Below are 24,250 nucleotides of genomic sequence, written 5' to 3'. Positions count from 1 at the left end.
ACTGTTTAGTGATCATTTCATAAGTGATATTTTACTTGACTTCAGGCCAATGAAATCAACAATTTGATCAGTGCATGCTAAAAGATGAAATATTGCTCTTTTCTAAAATTAATTTTGTTTTGATTCATTTTTGTCCTGTAGGTCCAAAAGGCGTCACTTTGACAACAGTAATGCATCATTCTGAGCTTATAAACGAAATGAGTGCTACCTCTACTTCTATAAAAGACGTTTATTGTGCAATAGCATTACAGGTCCATTGGAAACATGTCATTGTAGGAAATCAACATGGAGAAAAGGAAACAGTGCAAGCAATCCATGCACAGTGGAAAAAGATGGAAAATCTGAGTGAAAAGGTTGGATGATGGTTTGACTGACTGGTTGATCTGCTGCTGCAGTAATGAAGTCATTCAGGAAATAAAGCAACAATAACAACAAAAAAGGTTTTTCATTCAAGTAAACACAGATTTCGTTCAAGTTCAAAAAGTTTGGCCCAAAGCGAAATGTACAGACAATTAAGAAAACAACAACAACTGATATGTAAAAACATGGATGTAATGTCAAATAATTGTACAATTATCAACAAGTTTTAAAAAAAAAGGCAGTGATGTTTCGTGCATGAATGTCTAGTGAATGAGTCTTCACATCTTAACCCTTAAACTCAAGCTAATTTTAAAATCTCTTCTTCATTGTGGTAAAACTTCACATTATTTTTTCTTCTTCTCGTGACTAAAAAAGTAAATGACTTTACAAATCTGTGCTTTACTAAAAAATAAAATATATTCCAAAAAAATGCTCCAATATTTTCCCGACACGTAAAAAAATATCCCAGAGTACTGTTCGATCGTACGTATAAAAACATGGTGAGCGTGTTCGATGTACAAGTGAGATCATGGCAAGGCGGCTCTTCAGAAGACAATCAGCGCCGTTTGTCGAGCCGAGACACCGAGCTGTGGCAGAGGTCAGAGGTCAGAGGTCGCTATGTGTGGACAGAAGAACGGAGGACATGGAATCGCTTCAGAGTCATCCGGATGGATCCCAGCTCGCGGTTCAGTCTCTCCAGACGGTTCTCTAAGGCCACCTGATAGAAGAAAGCAGCAAAATATTTGAAGTAACAACTTCAACCCATAAAGGAAAACGGTAAACATTGTCTGTTCAGTCTTGTCACAACGCATTTTGCTGAACAATAAATTGTTCCAGTAATTATTGCGATAATATTGTGTATAATGTTGCATAATACTGACGATTAAATGGTTCGTATGGTATTTTCAGTCTTATCCACAAGCTTAAAACCCTTCAGAAAACTCTACATCTATAATCAGTATCAGCGTCTCTTATTGTTTCAATATTGTGAGGGATTTATCTCTCTTTAACAGGTGGTGTTGTTTTTTTGTGCTGTTTGTTTTATTTTTATTTTTTTTGTTTGGGCCCAGCTTGTTTTTGTTTTGTTAAATTGTTGTTTGTAATTTTGTGTGTATTTGTTTGGGGATATTGTTTAACACCAAGGTTTTTTCTTTCCTACCTGGTAAGGTAATTGTCCCAGTTCAGGCATTGTTTTAAAAGTCAGGTGTATGGAATTAGGGGGAGGCTCCCTCCTATTATCTGAATTGTTTGTGAGGCTGGGGATTGTGAAGAGATGTGCAAAGAGTTATATAAAGAAACAATTTAGAGCTCTCTGACGGCTGGAAGTTGTATTTTTTTCATCGCAAACCTACAAATATGCTAATAGTTTCTAATGTTATTTTTAATATAATAAAACAGGAAATGAACTTTGTTTAGAAAGGACAGGTCAGGAGTCATCAGTTTATAATTGTTTTCTGGTATCTCACCTCATCTAATCGGGTCTGTAGGCTCACTCTGCCACCTGCACCAGGCATCCTGCTCAAAGCTGCCTCAATCTGCACACACACACACACACACACACACACCACAAATACACTGATAAAGAGGTGAACACACTGAAACTCATTAGATCAGAATAAAGGCAGGAGGAGGGATTGAAATGAGTGACCCTATAAACCTCTGATGTAACCGGCTGAACACGTGGTTAAAGCTGCACCTTTAAATTTATCCTTCTGATATTAAAAAATAAAGAAACTAAGATGCATCAGACTCTCCAACACACCTGCAGTTTCTCCTGCGTCAGCTCATCAAACAGTCTCTCAGCCTCAGTCAGTGACTGGGTTCTGTCCGGGGCCAGCAGAGCCGGGTCCACTGAGGGGTCCGGTTGCTCAGGGCCGCCACCGTCTCTCTGCTGCTCCCAGCCCAGCTGGGAGCTTCTGTCCAGTGGCTCCATGCGGCCGTAGGGCTCCGGCTCCTGACGCTCTGAGAAAGAAAAAAAGAAAAAAGAAACAACAGAAGAAGAATCTACATTTATAATCAGACACAAATATAATCAGTCAGAAAGAGCGGAGTTCCAAATGATTAAAGGTTTCGCTTCTCAAACAAGGAGTCAAATCAAAAATAACTTAGATGTGTTCTAAACTAAATAAACATGCCCAGAATACAATAGTAGAAAAGAACAAAAAAAAAAGCACTAAGCTAGCGTGTCCTGGCCACCAGGGTTGTCAGGATTTTGTGAGTTACCTTTTTCTTCTGCTGAAGTGAAGTTGAGTCTCTTCCTGGGACTGCTGCTGTGGAACGAGTGCCGTCTCCTGTCAGCGTGTCCGTCACTGAGTGGACAGACCAAAACTAGACAGTTTCAGTGAGTGTGTCTGAAAGACACCGCTACTGACAGACAGGAACAGAACGCTAACAGTATTTACAGACATCTCATAATAACTTATTTGTGGACTAACCAGACAAAATGTGTTAAAAGGGGCAGCAGTCCATCACCTTCTGGTCAAATGCAACATCCCAGGCTTTAAGAAATGAAACCAACTGTTTTTGGGTTGGAATGTAGAAATGACAAAACAGCATCTTTTGCTAACTTGTTTATTTTAAATGTCACTGTAAACCCGAACTGTCCTTTACATTAAATAAAGTTCCTCAAAAAACTAAATTTAAACTGCAGCTGTCTTCATTTTGTGTCATATCATGACGTTGCACTCTTTCTGCCGTCCTCTACCGCCCCCTACGGGTCACAGTGGTTATGGGTTTGCAACAAAAACATTCGCCCGGGAATCGCCTGCATGAGGTTTCATTTCTCACCTTTGGAGCAGGTGCTCCTCTCTTGGCATCAGGTGGCCAAAAGCAGTGGAGTAGTTCTCAGTGGGGCAGCGTTTAGGGCTGGACATGGCAGACAGGGGCGTGAGTAACGTCTCCCTCTTGGCTTAAAAAAAAAGAAGAAGAAAGGAAGGTGGAGATGTCATGGACGCCATACAAACATGAAGATTTGGATAAATGTCACATTTTGTAGTAAAACGAGTTTCTGCAAGTTTCACCAACTTAAATTAAAGACTGTTTATGGCCATTTTGAACAAAATAAGACCTGAATTACAACAAATGTACAACAGAAAATTGCATATCCTGCCAATAAATTTGTTCATATCGACGGAAGCTGCAGCAAAGCAAGCTAGCAATGATATATTAGCTGCTTGTCTTTATTAGCAATCATCAAAATATTGGCAGAATACAAACAAAACAACATCCTAGGTTGAATTTTATACACAAAAAGGACTGAGAAAATAAAGAGGTTACAAGATATTAAATTTGTGTAATAAATTTACAGTATTTTTTGGATTATTGGATGAAGCAATGACATGATATTACCAATCCAAGTCTTTCATGAAAATGGAGAATTAAGGTCTGTTAGCACTGAACTTTGTGATATTAGCAGCTAGCTAACAATAGCCTCACTGGCCTCGAGTCACAGAACGCAGTGAAGACGCCTGCGTGCGACTAAAATTTAAGACCACCACTAAATTTAAGACGTGATTATCAAACTTAAGGCCAAAATACACCTAATTTTTATTTTATTTATTTAAGACATTTTAAGGCCTTGGCAAATAAATGTAAGACTTTTTAAGGATGAACGAGTCCCTGTAAGAACTTACTTGGAGTAGCAGTAGGGATGTTTCTATGAGCTGCAGGTGGCAGTGAGGAGGACCTGTGGCCCTCGGGGGACAGACTCCTCTGGGCTCTCAGCAGGGCTGCAGTCCTGTCCGCTGCGCTGCAACTTCTCGGGCCCCTGCCGTCGGCCCCCGTAGCTGCCGCTCCTCCTGGTTTCGTGGCCTCCGTCTCGTCCAGCACCAGATCGGGTCGCTTCCGGACCGCCTCTTTGTGTTTCCGCTCCACAAACCCAACGGTGGCCCTCTGATGGCCGACCCCTGCAGACGCCTGAATGATTAAATTCTACAGACCGAGCAGGTGGCAGCTGTGTTTCCTGCGCTAAGCGAAATAATAATTGTGCAAAAATACTGTTGGAAATATTTGGCGCATTTCAGGATGAAAAATGAACAAAGCGTCTGCCTCCAAGACAGTTTTACTTTTATTTGTATGTGGAAAAATACGGGAAGTCTGTTTACAGTGACTTTAAAAACTATTCATGCACTTTAAAACTGACCCCTGAGGGTCCCTGTGCAGCTGTGAGAATGTGGGGCTTACAAGGGGCCCGGGTCTCCGTGGCTCTGGTCTCCTCCAGCTCTATCAGGGCCCTCATCATGGGCGTCAGGGGGCTGGAGCCGTCTCTCCGACCGGCGCTCTGCTCCTGCTGTCTGCTCTGAGGCAGCGTCTGCTCGCACTCCGGTGGAGACGCACACCTGCACACCAGAAAGCGAACCGTTCACACTCGCGCTCGCGTCCGGCTTTAAAGCCGTGCTCCCGACTCTAAACGCACACCTCCAGCTGCCGCCAGAGGAAGAGGCGTCCGCAGAGCTGCCGGTTCCAGACGACTGGTCGTTTATTGGGTAAGGTGATCGCTTGTGAGCGTTTGATTGGCTGGTTTGAATTAGCTGGGAGTTTCTGCCGCCGTTCGACGGGTCAGACCTCCTCCAGGTGACGTCCGGCTCTACTTTACCTTTGCTGGGCGACAGCAGCAAGTCGGGATGGTGGAAGAGACTGCAGACATATTCAGGACAGTAATTCACTGTAGTTACTATCACTTGTTACAAAAACAGTAACAGTAAAAACCAAAACATAATCTCATTTTCCCATGTTGAAGTATTTAGTTATACATCAGAGAACTGTGAAGAGCAAAAGGTAATTATAGCTTTTAATTATAAAATTATGAAAATATCTGGATTCAAAATGTACCCTTTTAATCAAAGTTTATTACAATGTTGTGCGGTTTGAATATCGAGCCCTTTTAAGGTCTGTATAGAGAAATCAAGCACCTTCTAAACCTTGAAAACACCAAAATGAAATTTCAACATTTTCAAAGATTTTAAGAAAACCCAGTTGCTAATAGAGATTTCTATAAATACCTACAGATCCGTCATTTTGTGAGCTCTCTCTAGGACTGACGTTTGATCTGGCAGATTGGGAAGAAATTTGTGATGGGGTCTTCCCCAACTCCACCTCAGTTTCTTTACATGAGCAGAACTTTAAATTCTTCTACCGAACTTATTATACACCTGTTCGCCTTCGGAGGATGTTTCCTGATGCTTCAGATCTGTGTCATAAATGTAAAATACATAGGGGCACATTTATTCACTAATTTTGGTCCTGCAATTGTATTTAAACTTTCTGGAAAAGAGTTAATCTCATGATACAAGAGATCATTGGTAAACAGTTCTCACTAACTCCGTCCTTCTGTCTCTTTAACCATCCTTCAGACATTCTACTTAATGCAGACACTAAACATCTGCTTGCAATCCTTTTATTTCTGGCCAAGAAATGTATACTATTGAGATGGTCAGCACCACAGGCCCCTACAGCTGATATGTGGATCAGATTTCTGCCATTGTCTCAGTTGAAAAACTTACTCATGACCTTCATCAAAAGTCGGACAAATTTTGGAGGATCTGGGCCCCACTGCAATCCTTTTTACAGAGGCTGTAATTTTTATCTTTATCTTTATTTTTCTCTCTCTCTCTTACATTCAATATATCACTCATTTGGCTGTCCGACAGTTGTGACTATTTTGAATCATGACTGCTGTATTTTGTGTATGTGGGCTGTATGTATGTATGTTTTTTTATGTGGACATTGCAGTGCTCCTTGTTGTTTTGGGGTGGGTTGTTTTTGTTTAATTTTGTTGATGTTTACATAAAGTTATGAAAATCAATAAAAAGAAAACAAAACAAAAAAAGAAAACCCAGTTGCTCCCACTTTGCTCTAACTGCTCAACAACCGTTGCTGACATGGTGAACAACAATGAGCTCCTACAAGCGAGTCATCCTGTTCTATGACAATGTCTGGGGAAACAGTCTATATGCCCATTTTTTTAATTTTTATAAACCCAAGGCTTGGAATCAAACGGAAAGATCCTGGTGAACCCGACAAAAACATGGCTCTTTACATAAACTGACATAATAACTTTCTTCCACTTCTCAAAACGCATCCCTCTGCTTTGGTCTATTACATAAATCACTAACAAAATACACTTACTGCTCATCTACTTCAGCAAAGTGGAAGCAACAGAGTTTGAATGTTACAAAACACAGTTTGTTGTCTGAGAGACACCGAAACGCTGCGGCTTTAACAGTGAACAACATCTCCAGAGCTCACCCTGCCCCTGAAGGTTGTGCGTTGCTGTGGGGGGCGAAGCGGACCCTGGCCTGGTTCTCGTGCTCCAGCTGCATCACCTGGGACTCCAGCTTTGAGACGACTCTAGGAGAGATTCAGAGAGGTGGACGTGGTCATGAACACAGCAGGAAACAGCCGCAGGTAATCTGGGTTTATGTGTGGGGAATGACGCAAATAAGAGTAGAAAAGTATTTAGTACTGATTAAATGGTCAAAAAAAAATGTTTTAAATGAATCAATCAAATTAAATCATCAGATGGACCAAAACATAATGTTATGTGGAAAGTTTGGTATTTTAAGGACCAAAAAGAAAGTAATTCATATTAATAACATAATCACTAAACAAAAGCTGCATTCCCATTTACCATATAATTGCGTAAATTGGAATTACAAAAATTCTTTGGCTAATTGGAAACAAGCCTATTTAGAAAAAAAACAAAAAATTTCAATAAAGTTTTTGCACTAGACTGAGATTGTTTTTTTTTATTTTATCGAAATGAGTGAAATTTGCAAAATTGCAATGCAAACTATTTTCATGTCATACAAGTCATGTGATCAACAACTGCATGTTACTACTGGAGGAAACAACAAAGAAGACAACAGGAAGTAGTAGAATTAATTTTTTATGAATTATCATGAATTAACAGACTTACCGATTTTGATTGCCTTTCTTATTTAATGGAAACACTTCAGTGTGAAATTGTGTTTTTCAAGACGAGCGGAAATGGACAAAGTTTTGCAAACATTTATATTGGAAATGCAGCTAAAATCAGGCAAAAGAGACACTTCTCCAAATCAGTTTCTTTCAATATAAAATTTATGAAACCTTAATGAAACCTACAGATGTGTGTCTGGTGATTATTTTTGGTTAAAACGTTATTGTTCTTCATTCAGTGAAGTTACTCACAGGGGATGGAGTATACAGAAATGTTACTTGAGTAAGAGCAGCGAAACGTCATAATAAAATTACTCAAGTAAAAGTAAAAACACTCCTAAAGGTCAATTTTTCCACAAAGTTACTTAAGTAAATGTAGCTGGTTACTGCCCAACTCTGCATACATCTTAATTTTGTAGAAGTCAAAATTAATTGGATTATATATATATATATATATATATTTTTTTTTTGAGTTACAAAATCTAACCAGTAAGTGTTACCTCTTCAGCTCAGATATCTGATCGTTTGCATCGACTAGCTTGCTCTCTGCTGACACCAGTTTGTTCTGTAAAAACAAAAACAGAAGTATCACATGAAGTTAGCTAAATGTGACTTCACCTGTGTTGAGCTTAACGGCATGTTAAAGGATGAGGTTTGTTATGAAATAAACGTCACAAGTTACATTAAATCTGCCTAGCTGCGTCGCTATCACATGACCAAACAAAACCACATGAAACCCAAACAAACAGCAACATTATGGAAATAAACATCAACTGTTATTATTAGTCCTGTCTTAATTATGGGATTGATGCCAATATTTCAAAAAAGAAAAAAGACAAACATCGGCTGATACTGAGGTTAATGAAGATGTGACACAATGTTGCAATACCAGAGGAAATGTCTTTACCTTTGCTGCTTCGTGTTCCTTCGTCAGAGAGTCGTATTCCTTGAGTAGCTGAGGGGAAAAAAGCGAAGCGTTGTAAATTATGGCTGCCAGCTAAGTTGTGCAAAAAGAACTACTAAATTCTTCCACTGGTCTAAAAACTTTGTCATTTTTTTCTGTCTTTATCAAACATTTCTTATTCAGTAGCAGCAATTTGCACAGAGTCAGAGGTAGTATCATTTTTTTTACTATGGCTTGGACTTTAACGGGTTAATTACATTTTTAATGCGTTAAAAACTTTCAAAACTATTAATCTTTTTTTTTTTTCACATACAAAGTCCCAAAGAGGAATCTTTGTATTCGCATGTTTCTGGTACGCCAATAAATCTGATGCGAAAGCGACTTCCAAAAAATACAACAGCCATGGACAACAAAGCAGCTCCTCTTGGCCCATAAGGGGTTAATATTTACACCAGTCTGATAGTTGAAGAACCTACACAACAGATAGAAAACAATACGTCTATTTATCAGGACTGTGAAATGTGAACCTAAAGATTTATCACGATACTTTGTGGTATTATTGCGATAATAATAAAAGTGACAATAAGAATTACTTATTACTTCTTCTTCTAGGTATGACTGTGCCTGCATACAGTTACATCAATCATAAACCCACAAACACAAACTGCTCTTATAAAACTAACCCTTTATATGTAAGATGCTTCTTTAGGACACCAAACACACAAAGAAGTGTGTTTTGTATCACTGAACTTCACACAGTAACTGTATTTAATCAGAATTATTGATATTTATTGAAGCTCTCGCTGAACAAACAGTGGGAAAATTTTTTTTAATCAAAATTAACAATTACCACAACATGGCGGGTTCGTTTGTTGAAACACATTCTGATACTTGGCTGAAATATCAGAATTCTCATGATTAAAAAAAAATTATCACAATAAAAAATAATAAAACAATACAATAAATGTCCACCTTTAATATTTACTCAATAATTTAGAAGAAAAAAAGGTTTTTTATTTGAAAATGTTTATTATGTAGCTATGTATAGTTTACAATTAAATGTGATTCATCTGGATTAATTAACCCTGCAGTTAACTCAATTAGAAGCTTGCTGCTACTTTTGTACATATTTGATCTCTATGGACTCTCAGACTCACATCCTGCAGCATCCTGTACTCCCTCTCTCTCCTGGCCTCCTTGTCGTCTGCCTCCCTGCAGGCTTTCTGCGCCGCCTCCTCCAGCTGACGCACGCGGCTCTTTAAGCGCGCGGCCAGGCCGTCTTTCTCTTTGGCCGAGCGTTTGCTTTCTTCCAGCCTCTGCTGCAGGGAGTTCACGGCGGCTCCGGCCACGGCGTAGCGCTCCGGCCACTCAGCCTGCGGATACAAAGTCATTCGTATTCAAAAAGCTGCCCAAAAACGATGCCTCAACATCGGTGAAGCTTCCTCTGTTCGGCCTGCAAGCTTCTTGCTGTCTCTGCTTTGCTTGTTTAGGAAATTATAAGTTCCCTCAAGGTAATGAGTTGCAAATTTTGTATAGAAATGTGCAGATACCAAGTGTTTCTCCAGCAAGATGTTTGTTGCCTCCAGTTCCTGAATGCGGCCTGTTGCCTCAGCCAGAGCTTTTTCCAGATGTTTGCACCTGCAGACATTTTAGAAATGGATGAATAAAATGAATCTAAACTGTAAACATTTATCATTAACATTGCTAATCCCTCTTTACATGTTCTCAAATGTATGTAAAAAAAAATAACTTCCACTTTTGGCTTTTGCTCGTTTCTCTGGTTATTTTACGTTTCTGCTGGCTTATCTGGTTTGCAACAAGGCAAAAAATAACTGCCAACCTTTCAGTAAGGGCCTGATTGCTCTTCTCTAGATCCTGAGGCAGATCTCGGAGTTTGAGTTTGTCTCGCAGGATCTGAATCTCAGACTCGTAGTAGGCTTTCAGATCAGCGACGTGTCGCGAGTGTTTCTCTCTGAGGTTCTGCCGCAGTCTGGGGGGGGAAAAAGGGAAGAAAAAAAAAGGAAACTTAAGACACTTTCACGTTATAACAAGGTGCAAAACTTATTAAAGCAAAAAGAAAAAAAAAAAAAGAATCTTTGCAACAAATTTTGTACCCAGTTAAACCAGAAACCTTCATGTTATAACAAGACGAGTTTTATGTCTCACAATAACAAGAAATGTTTTTGTTATAACGAGATGCAAAACTTGAATAAACAAGAAAACTGTTAAGTTTTATATCTCGCTTTAACGAGAAACGTCTTTATATTAAGATTTTTTAAAAACAGTCCTCTGACAGTTTACAAACTTAAAAAGGCAAAAGAAGGGCTCACTCTGACCTTTTTTATTTAAATGAGAAATAAAAGGAAAAATATTTTCTTTGGTTGTAACAAAACACAAAACTCGTCAAAACGAGAAAACCTTCTTGTTTTAACAAATTTTGTATCTCATTAAACCCCGAAACTCTCATGGTATAATAACATAAAACTTCTGAAACAAAGAAACTTTCTTGTTTAAATGAGAACTTGTCAGAGGGACGCGATAAAAAAAAATACACACCTCTGACATGTTTAGATTATAATGAGACAGAAAACTCAATATCATGACAATGTTTTCTCGAGTTTTGTGTCTCATACCCAGAAACTGAGTAAAATGAGAAACATTCTCGTTTTAGCGAAACATATTTGCTCTAGTAAAAATATAAAAATACACCCGGGACAGTTTACAATCATAAAAAGCCATTCCCTTGATGTTTCTGAATGAGAAATGGGAACATATTTTGATTATAACGAGATATAAAACTTGGACAAACAAGAAATGTTCTCGTTTTATCGCTGTAACTGCAAACAATTTTCCATAGCAAGGTACAAATATACGCTCCTCTGACTGTTTACAATTTTAGTGTAAGCTGGGCGACTGCTGAAATCAGGCGGGGTGAATATTGTCTAAAGGTGTCTGTAACATCAGACTCACAGAGACAAGACGACGGGGTCCTCCAGAGATGAAGCTCTGTCCATGTGAGGACTGGCTGACTGGCTGGGCTTCAGGGTGCTGGTGTGGGTGTGGCTCCCCTCTCCCTCGCTGGCTAACGGCGCACTCGCCCTGCGCTGCTGGCTGCTTTCTCTGACCGCCAGTGACGGATTCCCTCGGGAGCTTTGCGTCTTAGTGGGAGGTTGTCCAGCAGCTGAAGCGGTGGACGTGTCAGAGACGCAGTCGGTGTCTCCAGGATGAGGGCTGCCCTCCACCATGCTGTCGGGGGTCATGGAGGTGCCCAGTCTGGGGTAAGGGTGGGGCGGAGGGGCAAACGACGGGCTGCTGAAGTGAGAAGGTGAAGTGAAGCCAGACGTTCGATCTGACTGCTGCGTGCCGGCCGCCGGATCCAACGTCAGCACCTTAGCAACGGAGATATGAGGTTAGCAACGGAGCGAGTCAGGGAGTTTTCTACAAAAGCCAAATGTTAGAAAAGGTAAGAACAGATTTGGGTCTCTGAGAGAAAAGACAGACCTGTGGTGATAGAGGGCTGGATGTGACAGAACCTTCCCAGTCGGGTTGTTTACAGTCTTTATGCTTGTTCTGGTAGATTTCTCTGAGGGACAGCTGCGGCTCCTGGGACAGAGTCTGCTGGAGACACAGAACGATCTTCAGCTTTTAATTCAACTCGACCTTTTCACAGAAACATCGTCATTGCAACATTTTTACATCCGTTAAAAGATCTGACTTCCATGAATCTGGGGGCAATAAACTGAGTAAAAACATATGAAACGTTTTGAAGTGCTATAAAGCATCTTTATTTCATTTGTTTAGCAACAAAACCAGATGTAGTTATGATTATTTAATTTCCCTTTGGGATTAAAAAGTATTTTTGAATTTGAATTGATTTGAATCATTGTTTTCTGTTAGCAATTGCTACACAAAAATTTGCAAGAAAAAAAACCTTGGAAGTTTCAAAAGTTTTTTTTTTTTTTCCTTTTGAAATTCTGAGATTTTCAAGTTTAATCCCAAAATTTTTTCTCAAAGATTTTCAACTTTTCAAACTTTTCTTGCCTCTCCCCCAGTTTTACTATGTACAACATCCCTAATACATCGTGGTACATAGAGCAGATGTAGAAATCTGAATCTTCTTTAACTGAAGGTGTGTTTTAGCGCCACCTTCTGACTGGTACTATTATTGTCCCTGTCAGCATATACAGTCAACATCTGAGCGTCATGCGGCTCTTTTCCGTGGCAGAAACGGATGACGACGTTTACGTCGCGTCGGACAGCCGGGCGGATCGGGAGGTTTGAATTTGGCCGATTGTGACTCAGCTGGTTTTACTCACAAGACTCATGGAAGCCTCTTGCAGAAGGAGGTACGCTCCGCTGTCAAAGCTGTCCGGAAGGGGCCGGTACAGATCGCACTCGTTCAGACGCCAGTAAGTCAGACCTGAGACAGACACAATGAAACATCTGTGGAGCCCTTTTTGACATTATTCACGCATTCATTTGCATGTTTATGTCGGTGTGTCGCCAAATTACACAAAATCCTGCACAAAAATCAACAGACCTCCAGATTACTTTGTGGTAATTTGAGTTCCTCGAGTTTTTCTGCAAGGACGGTTACAAAATTTGAGCTCAAGTGTTGATAACTCCTACCTGCAGGTGGCAGTACTTTCTTTTACAACACTGTTGCGTCAGTCTTACTTAAAGTCAAGATGTAGCCCACAATCGATACGACAAGCAACAAAAAGTCACATTTAACGTCACAGACAGGCGCAAATATTGCAAAATTCCCTGCAAATATTTTTTTTAAATATCAGAAAATTTTTTTAGAAATTCTGGACGGACTGAACAATGTGAAAAGATTTTCAATATTATTTTATTTTTAAGAAGTACTTATCGAATTCTGATTATTATTCATGGAGTCTGGAGGAGACACAGAACGATCCTCAGCTTTTAATTCAATTAGTGACAAATTAGCTGAATTAATTCGACATTAGTTGACAAATTAATTAGTTGACTGGCCAGAATGAATTTTGGCACAAAATTTGTTTTCACCTCTATTCGGCCCAAAATGAGAATGAGTTTGACCTCCTGGTGTAGGCCAGTCTGAAGTACTGAGCCAAACTATAAACCGTAAATACAGTGAGGACACTGAGCATCACTGCTGATCTGAAGATTCACACTGCTCCTGCTGCTCTCTACTGACCTATACTATGATCATAAATGAGATTTTATTCAGTGTCAAAGGAACATAAGACTGCTTTTAGAATCAAATCAAAACTATTGTTATCAGACAGTGTGAAATATTCTTATGGTCACCTCAGGAGTGTATCAATAACTACAGAAGATAAAAACTAAAGTGCATGGTTTCCTTAGGCCTTGTCTTATCTTCTTTTTTTAATCGAAGTCTGTGAATTACCTGAAGCCTCTGACATCAGGCTGTCACTGCGCCGCAGCGGGAAAGAGCTGGATGTCAGCCCGGCCCATCGATGCTGAAACGGAGATAAGTGGATGGGACTCAGGAGCAAGAAAATACGGTTAGAACAACCAAAGCGGACAACAAGCTAAAAACAAAACTGCTACAAATGTTAGTCCTAGAAGGTGAGCTGTTGAAGTACCTGGTCATGTGAATCTGGTTTCTCCAGCAGACTCTGCTTGCTGTGAGGTAACTCCTGGTAGTCTGGGGTTTGTGCTGTGCCGAGTCCTGCCTTGGTCTTCCTGGCTCTGAGTTTCTGCCTCTGGGCCCAGGAGGTCAGCTGCTGGCTGCTGCCAAAACAACAGAAAATACACTTTATTTTTAACTAAAAACATGCAACTTCATTCTCCATTTCCCCAATCTGACTAATAAAAGATGAATTCCATAAAATGATGTAGGCACAACAGTAGCACGTTGATATAATAGTTTGTGGCACATTCTGTGATAAACCCAACTTCAACCAGTTCCAGTTATTAGCGTAAAGAAACCTGCCCACATTCAGCCAGTGGAGTTTATGCATCCTGTGGTCATTTACTGGCCGCCACACTTTGAAGCTGCAGCTCATGGGCGGAGCTTCGTCCTTGGAGGCGGGTCTAGGCCCCCTCAACCGTTTTGCACAGCTGAACGATTGTCACGGGACATTAAAGGATTCAAACATGCATTAAAGAATCAAAGTAACACTCCAAGAGTGTTTCTGATGTAACTCAGGGTCTTAATCTCAAAAACGTTGACTTTCCATAACGCTGCCCTTTTAACAAGTTAAAGTTTGGACATACCTGGACGTTTTCTGCTGGTACACAGATGGAATAGGTTCATTGACGTCGTTGGGCTGCTCACTGGAAAAGTCCTGCTGGTACTCAGCTGGAGTCGTCTGCATGTCCTCCTGGAGGATGCTGGTCCACCCGTGCTTCCGCCCTCTGTCGCCATCCTCCCCGTCTTCCTCAGGAGTCACCCCGCGTTCGAAGCCAGTTTCCCACAGCGTTCCATAGCCACTGCTGAGCACCGTGGTGGTCCGATCCTCAGCCTGGTTGGCGGTCTCCAGCCCAGGAGGCGGAGGGGACGGGGTGCTGAAGGGCGTGAGGACGGGGGCTCCCAAGCTCTCGTCACTCGGCACGTTTCTGGGAAGCGGACGTTCACTGGAGATGATGGAGAAGATGCAGTCTTTAGAGTCCGGGGACGTTTTGGTGATGGAGGGGAACTCCGTTTGCGGCTGACCGCTGCTGGTTTGGCGGTTCTGGAGCTGAACCAGGGCCTTAATCTCATCCTGAATCAACTAAACAAAATGAAAATACAAGATATTTAAAAGGAGAAGAAAACAAATGTCAACACATGAAAGAACTCGATAGCATATGTTTGCTTACCTGTATTTGGCACTGATATTGTTCTTGCTGAGCAAGTATTTGCTCTTGGTATTGCTTTTCAACCAGCTGAAACAAATGCAACCATCGACCCTGATGAAGACAAAAACAGTTTGACAAACAATCAGTTTGTAACTTGAACTTTTAAACGGTTAATCCTGCTTAGTGTTAATATTTCCTAACTTCACAGGTGCACAGCTTCTAAAGGTTAGTAATCAGAATTTTTCCCTTGTAATATTTTAAGTTGCCACTTCATCCAAATGTAATAAAAGGAACAAAATGTCCAGCAAACATTGTTAGAAGCCATACTGTAAGGAGCAACTATTGCAATGTAACAGTAAACCAGTTAGAATTCAATTATTTAGAGGAAGCAGACAAATCTGATACGGGTGTTTGTTTTCTATGACGGAGGAGTACGTTTCTGCTGAAAAACTCAAAAATTTGCTGATTAGATATCAGGAATTGTCTTGAAAACCAAGGAAATTGACTGTGTTTCATGAGAGGAAACAGGGCAAAAGGGCAGATTTCCACAGTTCCTCTGGACTTTGATGTGGTCTGTTCACCACATAATGAAAAGCAAACATATCATATCATATCAAACCATAGAGCAAAAATGTGGGTTGTGGATGAACTCCATTAGCAGCTCGTTCCCACAGACACCGAGTTTAAAGTGATAGTGACCCGCTAAGAACAAACACTTCAGGTTGAACTGAATTGCGTCAGTGTTTCCCCTGCGCATCACTGACTGTGTATGAAAAGATCAGCTGCAGCGTTGTGCTGTAGCTGTATGATGGGCTCTTTGCAGATGTGTGTGTGTGTGTGTGCACAGAACTGGCAGGTGCGATCCACAGAAAAAACTAAAAGTGACAGCTCAGAGATGAGGCTGTCGGCTGCAGAAGAACAACTGCTACAGCAGCAATTCCTGGCTTCACTTTGGACAGCACCGGCGTGTGCTTAGGATTTCATTTGCATGCTGTCTGTATAGTTTTATCTTTCAGGTTGTGTGATTAACTCCCACCTCACAGTCCTTCCAGATCTCAGGGTCTGTTTCTCCGCTGCTCTGAATCTCCTGCACCAAGGCCCTCAGGGTCTCCAGGGAGCTCGGGTTGATGAACGGCAGGGTCTTCCCATGCTCAAATGCTTCGTCTGTGCTCAGACACAGGTTCCTACGGCAACAATGCACTGAAATTACTTAAACGATATGGGCAAGCAATGTAAAAGAGACACCAAGGCTTTGCTTGTATCATTTATCTTTGCAAATGGATACGAAAAATAAAAAAGGCAAAGAAGATTTTAAGAAATGAAAAATATTACAACGGTAGGCAAGAAATGATGTCTTATAATCAAGAGTCTCACTTAGTATGAATATTTAAAAACTGTTCCACCAACACTAATCTAGTATTGCTCAATGAAGAAAATACGACCGTCTATTGAAAAAAAAAGGAGAGACTTTGCCAAAAAAATCTCAGACATTTTCTAGAAAAAAACCTCCAAATTTCAGAAAAAAACCTGAAATTTGATTTTCAAAGTAACGCATTTTCTACAAAAATAATTTTAAAAAAAGTTCAAATGTCTACTTTTTTTTTTTTTTTACTTTTGACACTTGGAGACTTCCAAGGTTTTTTTCTTTCATATTTCTAAAATTAATCTCAAAATGGGATTTATTTTTTTTCTACCATTTTTTTTTTTTTTACTTTTCAAACTCAGGCATTTCCTTGGGTTTTTTTCTGAAAAGATTCTGAGATTAATCTCTAAATTTTGAACTTCCTTGGCAGAAATATATATACCAAAAAACTATGTGTGACTACACATATATTTACATATATACTAGTATTACTGGTGCAGGTAGAAAAAAGTCTAGAATGAATATACAAATAATAATGTATTGCTAAATGTACATAAGAGGCACGAATTAAAGCAATATTGCAATATTATTACAGTCAATAATAATATTAAACCTAGCTTTTTCAGACAGTCTCAGTGAGAGGATTACTGGTGATGAGCAATCTAGTGGCCAATGGGAGGTCACGATTATTACATGTTTCCTTTCATCTCACAATTATATGCTATTTTGTGCTCATCTTTCACATAAAATAAAAAATAAATAAAAAACTCAAACGTCTATGGTTGCATTGTGGCAAGATGAGAAAAAGTTTAAATGGTATAAATACTTTTCCAAGGCGCTTTAATGGATATCAGATCATTTTTGTTGAATTTTTTGTTTGTTTGTTTTTTTAGACAGCTGCAGTTTCAAAACCTGCTCCACGGCTCACGCTACAGTTTACAACATGACTTTCATTATACCTTCCTCACAAATGAATGCAGCTCATGACGTTTTCCGACAAGATTAATAAGAAACAGGAAGTAAATAGCAAGTAAATAGCAATAAGAAATAAATCCATTAATCTCATGGAAAATTAAAACTAGCTCAATCATTTCCATTTGTGTGATTTATTGTTTGTCTGTTTTCTCTCTTTCAACCAAAAATTGGATTTGGTGCTTTGGTCTTCTTTTTTTTTTGAAGAACAATTTTGTTTACAGCAACTTCATAATTCATTTTATTTCTTGTTTTGTTTATTTATTTTGGATATTAAAAATGTCTTCCCGTTCCAATGTTAAAAGCTTATTGATCTTTGAGAATATGTCCTTTTATTATTACAGATATACTATTGTATAATATTGTTATCTCAAAACAATAATATCACAAAAACTTCTGGGACAATCTATTGTCCAGCAAAATTTGTTATAATGACAGGCCTAACCAGAACATCTGAATAATTGAACATAAACGCAGCTTATATCCGAAATTGCGTCTTTTACACATTAACTGTCAAGTCTCCATTTTTCACGCAGAGCACAGTGTGTGTGTGTGTGTGTGTGTGTGTGTGTGTGTGTGTGTGTGTGTGTGTGTGTGTGTGTGTGTGAGTGGCAGCACCTGATCCTGTTGCATGCCGGTGTAATGTCCACATGCCTGCTCTCCACGGCGCCTCCCGTAGTTTGGGAGACGGTGTGCCTCTCCTCCAGGACGGCCAGGCCCGAGGCTGACGTCCCCTCGGAGGACACCAGGGAGGTCTCGCTCTCCTTTCCTCCATCTCCGTCGGCGCTGGCGTGGCAGTGGCTCAGAGCCCCCGAGCTGGACACGTCCTCGGAGACACTGTCATCCGTGGACATGTTTACGGGCCCATCTGGAGGGGGTCTCTCTGACAGCTGGGAGCCAAAACAAAGAGAAAGCACTGCTGAGTTGGGGTGAGCGTCTGAAGGCGCTGCACAGCTGTTGCAACAGTGCCAAGAAAAGCCTCTGTAACCTTGGTTTAGGTGGGCACTATCAGTAAATCCCAGAATTACTATACAGCCGCGAAATTTACACGTAACATGTCCGGTGAACATGTATTAAAACAAACATGTTCAAAAACAAAAAATAAATAAAAAATTTAATAAAATGACGTTCAGGTGTCAGTGTGACGCATTAGCATCAATATCTGTGTTTTAGGCATCAGGGGTTACGTTTCCTTTAATTTAAGAGCTAGCCTGAATACAGCACGTTTAATTAATGTACGGCTAATTAAATTAGCAGAAATACGCGGAAGAGGCAGGCAATATCACAAATATTAATGGGAGCAACATTAGCTTTCCGAGCTATAATGTCTGCAGCACCAACACTTAAAGTTGAAAGTCCTGAATCTGTTGTACAGAGTTATCCAGCTGCAGATAACAACACCTGCAACTAACGAGCCTTTCAAATGGTTAGCCAGTTAGCTCAGTTTGGCTAAGTTGGTGTATTACAGGTTAAGAAACAGAGACAAGCAGGACAGGACTATCAGTAGCATTCAAATGCAAACCACTTCACAACACCAGACGGTGTGGCTAATACATCTTACACTAATTAATAGTGAACCTACCGGTTGCTTTCTAATGTTATTAAATCCATATTTCTCAGAGAGTAGTCGGACTCGCTAGCTGTGAGCTGGTTGGCTGCTGCACTGCAGTGTTCGCTGTCCGCTGAACGTTTACAGCCCCCAACGCCATTGGTCAGAATGAGATCTGAAATACAGACGTATGATTGGTTAGTATTTTCATATTTTATTTCTATTGGTCGAGGGAGAAGATGAGGAGTGTATAAATATTGGGCCAAACTGACAGGCGGACAGCTCCAACAAAAGGATGCTAGAATCTTGTTTTGACGAATAGTTGTTATTTGTATTATTTTATGCAGATTCTAAAAACACAGCTTTTAATTTTGATGGAGCTTTGATGAAAAAGAAACGTGTTACTCATACAATTTAAGTTTTCAGGAACTGCCCAGATCATATTAATGTTTCCCTTTCATCATCTTCATTTGCAATAATTGCCCCATAATTTTAAGAAAGGTTACCATACACTGAAAATAATAAAAAATTAAGAATATGTAGTGACAATGCCAGGCCTGTATGTGGCAGTGTAATGCAGTTAGTAACATCCAAAAGAAAACAAAGGAGGCAAACAACATGCATTTGAATTTGCTGCTGGGTTTGAGGGTTAGCTTAAAAGAGGGAATATGGCCTGACCATGTTCAGAAATTAAAGTACTTCTCCAATCCAATACTTTGGACTAATGTCCAATATAGTATTTCCAAAAATATTCAACCATTTGAAACCAAATAATATGCATCTAAAGCTCAGAGCCTATTATTTTTACTTCCTTGATAAAGAAAGCAGTCCACGCAGTAGAGCTGCGGTGGAGCGCGCGACCCATGTACAGCAGCCATCACGGGTTCAAGACCCAGCCCAGTGACCTTTCCCACTTCCCCATCTCTCACAACTTGTTTTCTGGTCTGACCACTCTCAAATAAAGAGTCAATAAATCCTTCAAAAGAAAAATAATGCTAATAATGTCCAACTAACTGCTGGAAACTTAATTTAGAGATTGGCCTTCAAGCTAACGCTAACACTGAGGGTAGATGACAATGTCCTCAGAATACACAATGGACACATGTTGAATGCCTTTTGATTTGATGGTAAGGAAAAGACAAACTGGACCCACACGGGTCCTGGATGTGCGAAAGCAACTGAAATGATTTTCTTAAACGCTACACTGAAACCCAACTGACTGTGTTGAGGATGTGGCTTGTATAAGGCAAACCCACGTCGACATTCAACAAGAAGCCTTTTGTGAGTCCAGGCCACAAATACAAATGGGTCCCACATATTGGTTTTTGATATACAGAATTTGCGCCTTGGATAATAAAATTTTTTATAAAATACAGCTCTCAGTATTGTGACAGACCAATATGTCCAAAATGGCATTGTGCGGCGCAACAAAAACAAATCAATTTGCAGTCATGGATACTTTCTTTTCTTGTGTCATGTTGGGGTTATGTTTTAGCAGTTTATCATAATGAAATGCTGTACAAGTTTGCCTGAATGTTAAAAGTGAGATTTGACTTGAAGTTACTCTGAATGTGAGAAACAGTTTAAATCCATTTCAAGAGTTTAGTACATGATGTTAGAGCAAGGGGGACGATTTACAAATAACTTTTTTTTTTTACATCTGTAGAACATGAGTAAAATTAAGCAGAAGTATCAAGAGCACAAGACAAGTCGCTATCAATAAAGTTTTAGTGAGGAAGGATCATCATGGACGGTGATGTCTAAACATTGATTTAGTTTCTAAAGAACTCCCTGAAGGTAATTCTGCATATTTTAACACTGAACCCGAGAGGCATTTAATGTTTGTGCCAAAGCACAGAGAGACACAGCTGTCATCTCAAAACCAATGTTGTAGCTGATTGTTCTTATTTTAAAAGATATGTAGTTGAGTTTAAAAAAAAAAAATCATTATCTTTCAATAGAAACATCATTAGCTGCAATAACTTGGACATCATTTTGAGGTAAACTGGGTATTTGTTTCCACACACCTATATTCAGATTCTAGAAAATCACTTAAGTCATATTCAACTTTAGACTTGAGGAAGGATCTCTGGTAGCAGTCAATCGTGCAACGCATCTGACAAGACCTCTGACTGAAGAATTTCCTTCAGGATCGTTGGAAGTATTTTTGGATGGAATTTGAATGCTGCCGTACATCTCGTGACTGCTACGACATGGCATCAGAGACGATACTCCACGGTAACATGTTCTGGATGACGTCATCAGTTGTTGGCCGCTAACTCGTTTGCGTTTGCCGCTCTTTTGGTCCGGCTCCCTTCTTAACCGCTATGGGATTTGGGGGTCATAGTTCAGGCATTAGTTGAGCTTCTGAGGTGCCAGTCGGCTGATTCCACTTGTGAAGACAATATTTTGTTGCCAATGGTTACCCACCATTACAACTGTTCAAAAGCAAAAAAAATCAAAGCACAGTATCAAAATTGAAACGCATTGAATCACAATATCCACTGTATTGAAAATACAATTTATTACACAGAGTAATAAATACATACAAAGATGCAAGTAGTAGCATTTTCCTTTTTGTTTTCGTCTTTTTAATACCAAAACCAATCTCATCACAGATGAACCAATGCGTCCGATAACGTGTCCACCACTCAAGTCTTTTGTTACAAGGGTCTGAAACGCAGACCCAATACTATAAAAAACAAAAACAAAGAAAGAGAGAAAAATCTATCTACTTCTGTACAAGCCATGCAGTGTCTACAGTTAACCCATGGGCCCATTCGCATGCAAAAAAACCCCCAAACAAAACATGAAAAAAAATGAACGTATACCAATGTATTTATGTAACAAGTCAAAACAAAGATCCCCAATAATGGAGCACAAAAAAAAAATAAAAAATTCTTTTGATTTCCAAAGAAAAAAAAGAAAAAAATCCCGATTGAAAGAATTCTCCAGAACTCCTAAGAGTTGTGAACTGCATTACTGTATTTTTATTCCTCTCTCTCTCTCGCACTTCAATCCTCTGTTCCTTTACTTCCTCCTTGCAACGAAAGGCCATGCACGCTCCCCCCCCCACACTTCTGCAGAAAAAAGAAGAAGAAGAAGAAAAAAAAAAGTAGTTCTTCTTGCAAGGAGGAATACGTGTCTATGGCTAGGACCTCGCGTTTCTTTCCGTCTCCGCCAGGCATTCGCGTACCAGGCCTCTGGCGTGAATTATCCCTGTTAAAGAGACGGAGTCGTATATTTCACATCAAACTGATGACACCACAGCACGTATGAATGTAAATGTTCGCTTAAACTCTACTTGTGAATTGTCCTCGACCGTACCTCGTTTCAGTCTCTCCATTGCGCTCTTGCTCCCGGCGTATGTGGGCCTGATTTCCTTCCCCAGCTCTTCGATGATGGCCAGCAGCTCGGCATATTTGTTCTGAGGCACTTGGCTGCCGGTGGAGCCCTGCGCCGGAGCAGAAGCAGCAAGATTTAAACACTTCAGCGCAGAGATCTTTGTCCAGATGTTTTACCGCCGACATAAAAACTGAATGTGCCTTTTATTTATTCAGAAATATGATTAAAATAGCTTTCCTTGAGCCCAAATGATTGTGACTCCACCAGCATGTTTGACAGTATGATGAATGTGTGCTGTTAGTTCGTTAGAGTTGTGTAAGACAAAACACAGACCCCTTTTCTTCTAATCCCAAAACTGAGTTAACTTTGTAGAAATAGCGCTTCCTGAGAGCTTACCTGTGAGAATCCCAGAGATGGAGGTCCGTAGTCACTCAGGATGGGCCTGTAGGACTGCAGTGTAGCCAGGTTAGCTGCTGAGGGGGAAGGAAGGTTTCCAGCTGTTGGTACAAAAAGCAAAGAGAAAATGTCACAGCTTCTTACTGAAGTGTAACACTGATGTGTGAGTTGATTTTATGTCATTTTAGTTTTTAATGTTGTTCAAATACAAGCATAATCAGTAGATTTTAAATGCAGGAAGTTCAGGTGTAGCAACAGTTTCAGATTTGTAGGTTCATACGGAAAAAAAAAGTGTTGAAAATATGTATAAAAACAAGATTAATCATAAAAGTAAGATTAGTTGTGATTGATTAAATATGTAATCAAATATTAACTGGCTATGTTGAATATATATAGAAGATAACCCTATTAAAAAAAATATGATCGTGAACCCTGTGAGCCCTCCACCTCGGTGCTTTGTCTGCCTGTAATATTCCCTCTCCACCACCAGATGTCCTCGAAGAGACAGAAAATTTCTCAGAGGCAGATCAATCGGCAGCTCCGACCGAGGAGCATCATGGAGGAAACGGAACAAGGCTGGCTAAAGAAGACATAAGTGATACATTTTTGTCACTGTGGAACCGCAACCCCACGGCGGGACCGCGGCCCCGGACCACCGAGAACCACATTTTCGGAACCCCCGACGCCTCGCCTCGCCTCCCGACGGCGTTTTTCCGCCGTCTCGGCTCACGGATGGCGCTCTTTTACATTAGTAATAATGGCGGATATGAATTAGCCTAGCTCCCAGGATCTGACCCTATATATATAACTGGACAAAAACTACAGACACGGTCTTTCTCCAGGTATTCTCCGAGACCCCGAATTTAACACTCGATTTAACAAGCGGATACTTTGATTTTCTCCCACGTTTTCTCCTTACCCTGGTTCCCAGAAGTTCCCGGAATGTGCTGATGGACATTGGGTTTGTAAGACATTCCCAAAGACATTGTAAATTAAAGAAATAAAAATGACCCGAAATTCAGTGAAGCGTCTGTCTCTCACTTTTTGTTTACAACAGCGGCACCGGCAAATATGGCCGTCACTTTATATTGACACCCACAGCGCTTTCTAACACTGCCGCCATCCAATGCGGCTTTATCAAGAAAACGACTTAAAAACGGGATTTCCACCATGAAGGCGAGAAATTCGCACGCAGCCGAGCACGCGTTTTTTTTTTTCCTCCTTTCTGACATTTAACAACATTGATCAGAAAGTTAACTCCAGTCTCACACTTTTGGAGGACTTTAATCAGGATAAAGCCGTGGAGTAATTAAGACGGAAAAAATGTTTATGAAACGTTACATTTGTTTTTATTAACAAAAAAGCGTGCTTTCAACGCAAAGCACGCGGCTTGATGTAAATATAACTAAACAGTTTGGACTTTTAAATCAAGCAACAAAACTATACATGTATATATAATTATGAAAGAAAAAAAAAGTAATGAAAGTAGTGATACCTGACTTTGTTTGTGGAGGAGTATCCATGGCTTCAGCCACCAATTCACTCATCAGTGGCTTCAGGAGACATGTGGCCGTCTTCCATGTGAAATAATGGAGCCTTTTCAGGGGTCTTTATTTCCCAGGAGTCCCTGGAGGCCACATGGTTGGCCACA

At 40.1% G+C, this 24,250-nt stretch overlaps 2 protein-coding genes across 7 annotated transcripts; both read right to left on the bottom strand.

Annotated features, from left to right (window-relative positions):
* Window positions 1-211: 211 nt before the first annotated feature.
* On the bottom strand, window positions 212-19,015 carry LOC122819733 (M-phase phosphoprotein 9). Of its 5 annotated transcripts, none has more exons than XM_044096705.1 (24): window positions 18,892-19,015; window positions 17,928-18,199; window positions 16,011-16,158; window positions 14,996-15,085; window positions 14,411-14,907; window positions 13,777-13,924; window positions 13,578-13,650; window positions 12,499-12,602; window positions 11,684-11,800; window positions 11,153-11,571; window positions 10,023-10,172; window positions 9,733-9,820; window positions 9,340-9,555; window positions 8,186-8,233; window positions 7,779-7,843; window positions 6,607-6,708; window positions 4,777-4,995; window positions 4,543-4,697; window positions 3,993-4,265; window positions 3,148-3,268; window positions 2,584-2,669; window positions 2,123-2,322; window positions 1,827-1,895; window positions 212-1,078 (listed from the first exon to the last, which is right to left on the bottom strand). In XM_044096705.1, exons 2-24 carry the CDS (start codon window positions 18,161-18,163, stop codon window positions 977-979), a joined length of 3,726 nt encoding a protein of 1,241 aa, XP_043952640.1. In that variant the 5' UTR covers window positions 18,164-18,199; window positions 18,892-19,015; the 3' UTR covers window positions 212-976. The 5 variants fall into 5 exon arrangements, with proteins under 5 accessions (XP_043952640.1, XP_043952641.1, XP_043952642.1 ...); XM_044096706.1 differs by having other exon boundaries at window positions 11,684-11,797; XM_044096707.1 differs by having other exon boundaries at window positions 13,777-13,921.
* Window positions 19,016-21,358: 2,343 nt separating this feature from the next.
* On the bottom strand, window positions 21,359-24,212 carry LOC122819732 (cyclin-dependent kinase 2-associated protein 1). Of its 2 annotated transcripts, none has more exons than XM_044096703.1 (4): window positions 24,095-24,212; window positions 22,600-22,700; window positions 22,186-22,312; window positions 21,359-22,077 (listed from the first exon to the last, which is right to left on the bottom strand). In XM_044096703.1, exons 1-4 carry the CDS (start codon window positions 24,144-24,146, stop codon window positions 22,010-22,012), a joined length of 348 nt encoding a protein of 115 aa, XP_043952638.1. In that variant the 5' UTR covers window positions 24,147-24,212; the 3' UTR covers window positions 21,359-22,009. The 2 variants fall into 2 exon arrangements, with proteins under 2 accessions (XP_043952638.1, XP_043952637.1); XM_044096702.1 differs by lacking the exon at window positions 24,095-24,212 and adding an exon at window positions 23,519-23,729 and having other exon boundaries at window positions 21,360-22,077.
* Window positions 24,213-24,250: the final 38 nt, after the last annotated feature.

Source organism: Gambusia affinis, linkage group LG17 (assembly GCF_019740435.1).
Source record: "Gambusia affinis linkage group LG17, SWU_Gaff_1.0, whole genome shotgun sequence".
Lineage (NCBI taxonomy): Eukaryota > Metazoa > Chordata > Actinopteri > Cyprinodontiformes > Poeciliidae > Gambusia > Gambusia affinis.
Note: the sequence above shows the minus strand (reverse complement) of the source record. Positions and strands in the feature narration are given on the sequence as shown.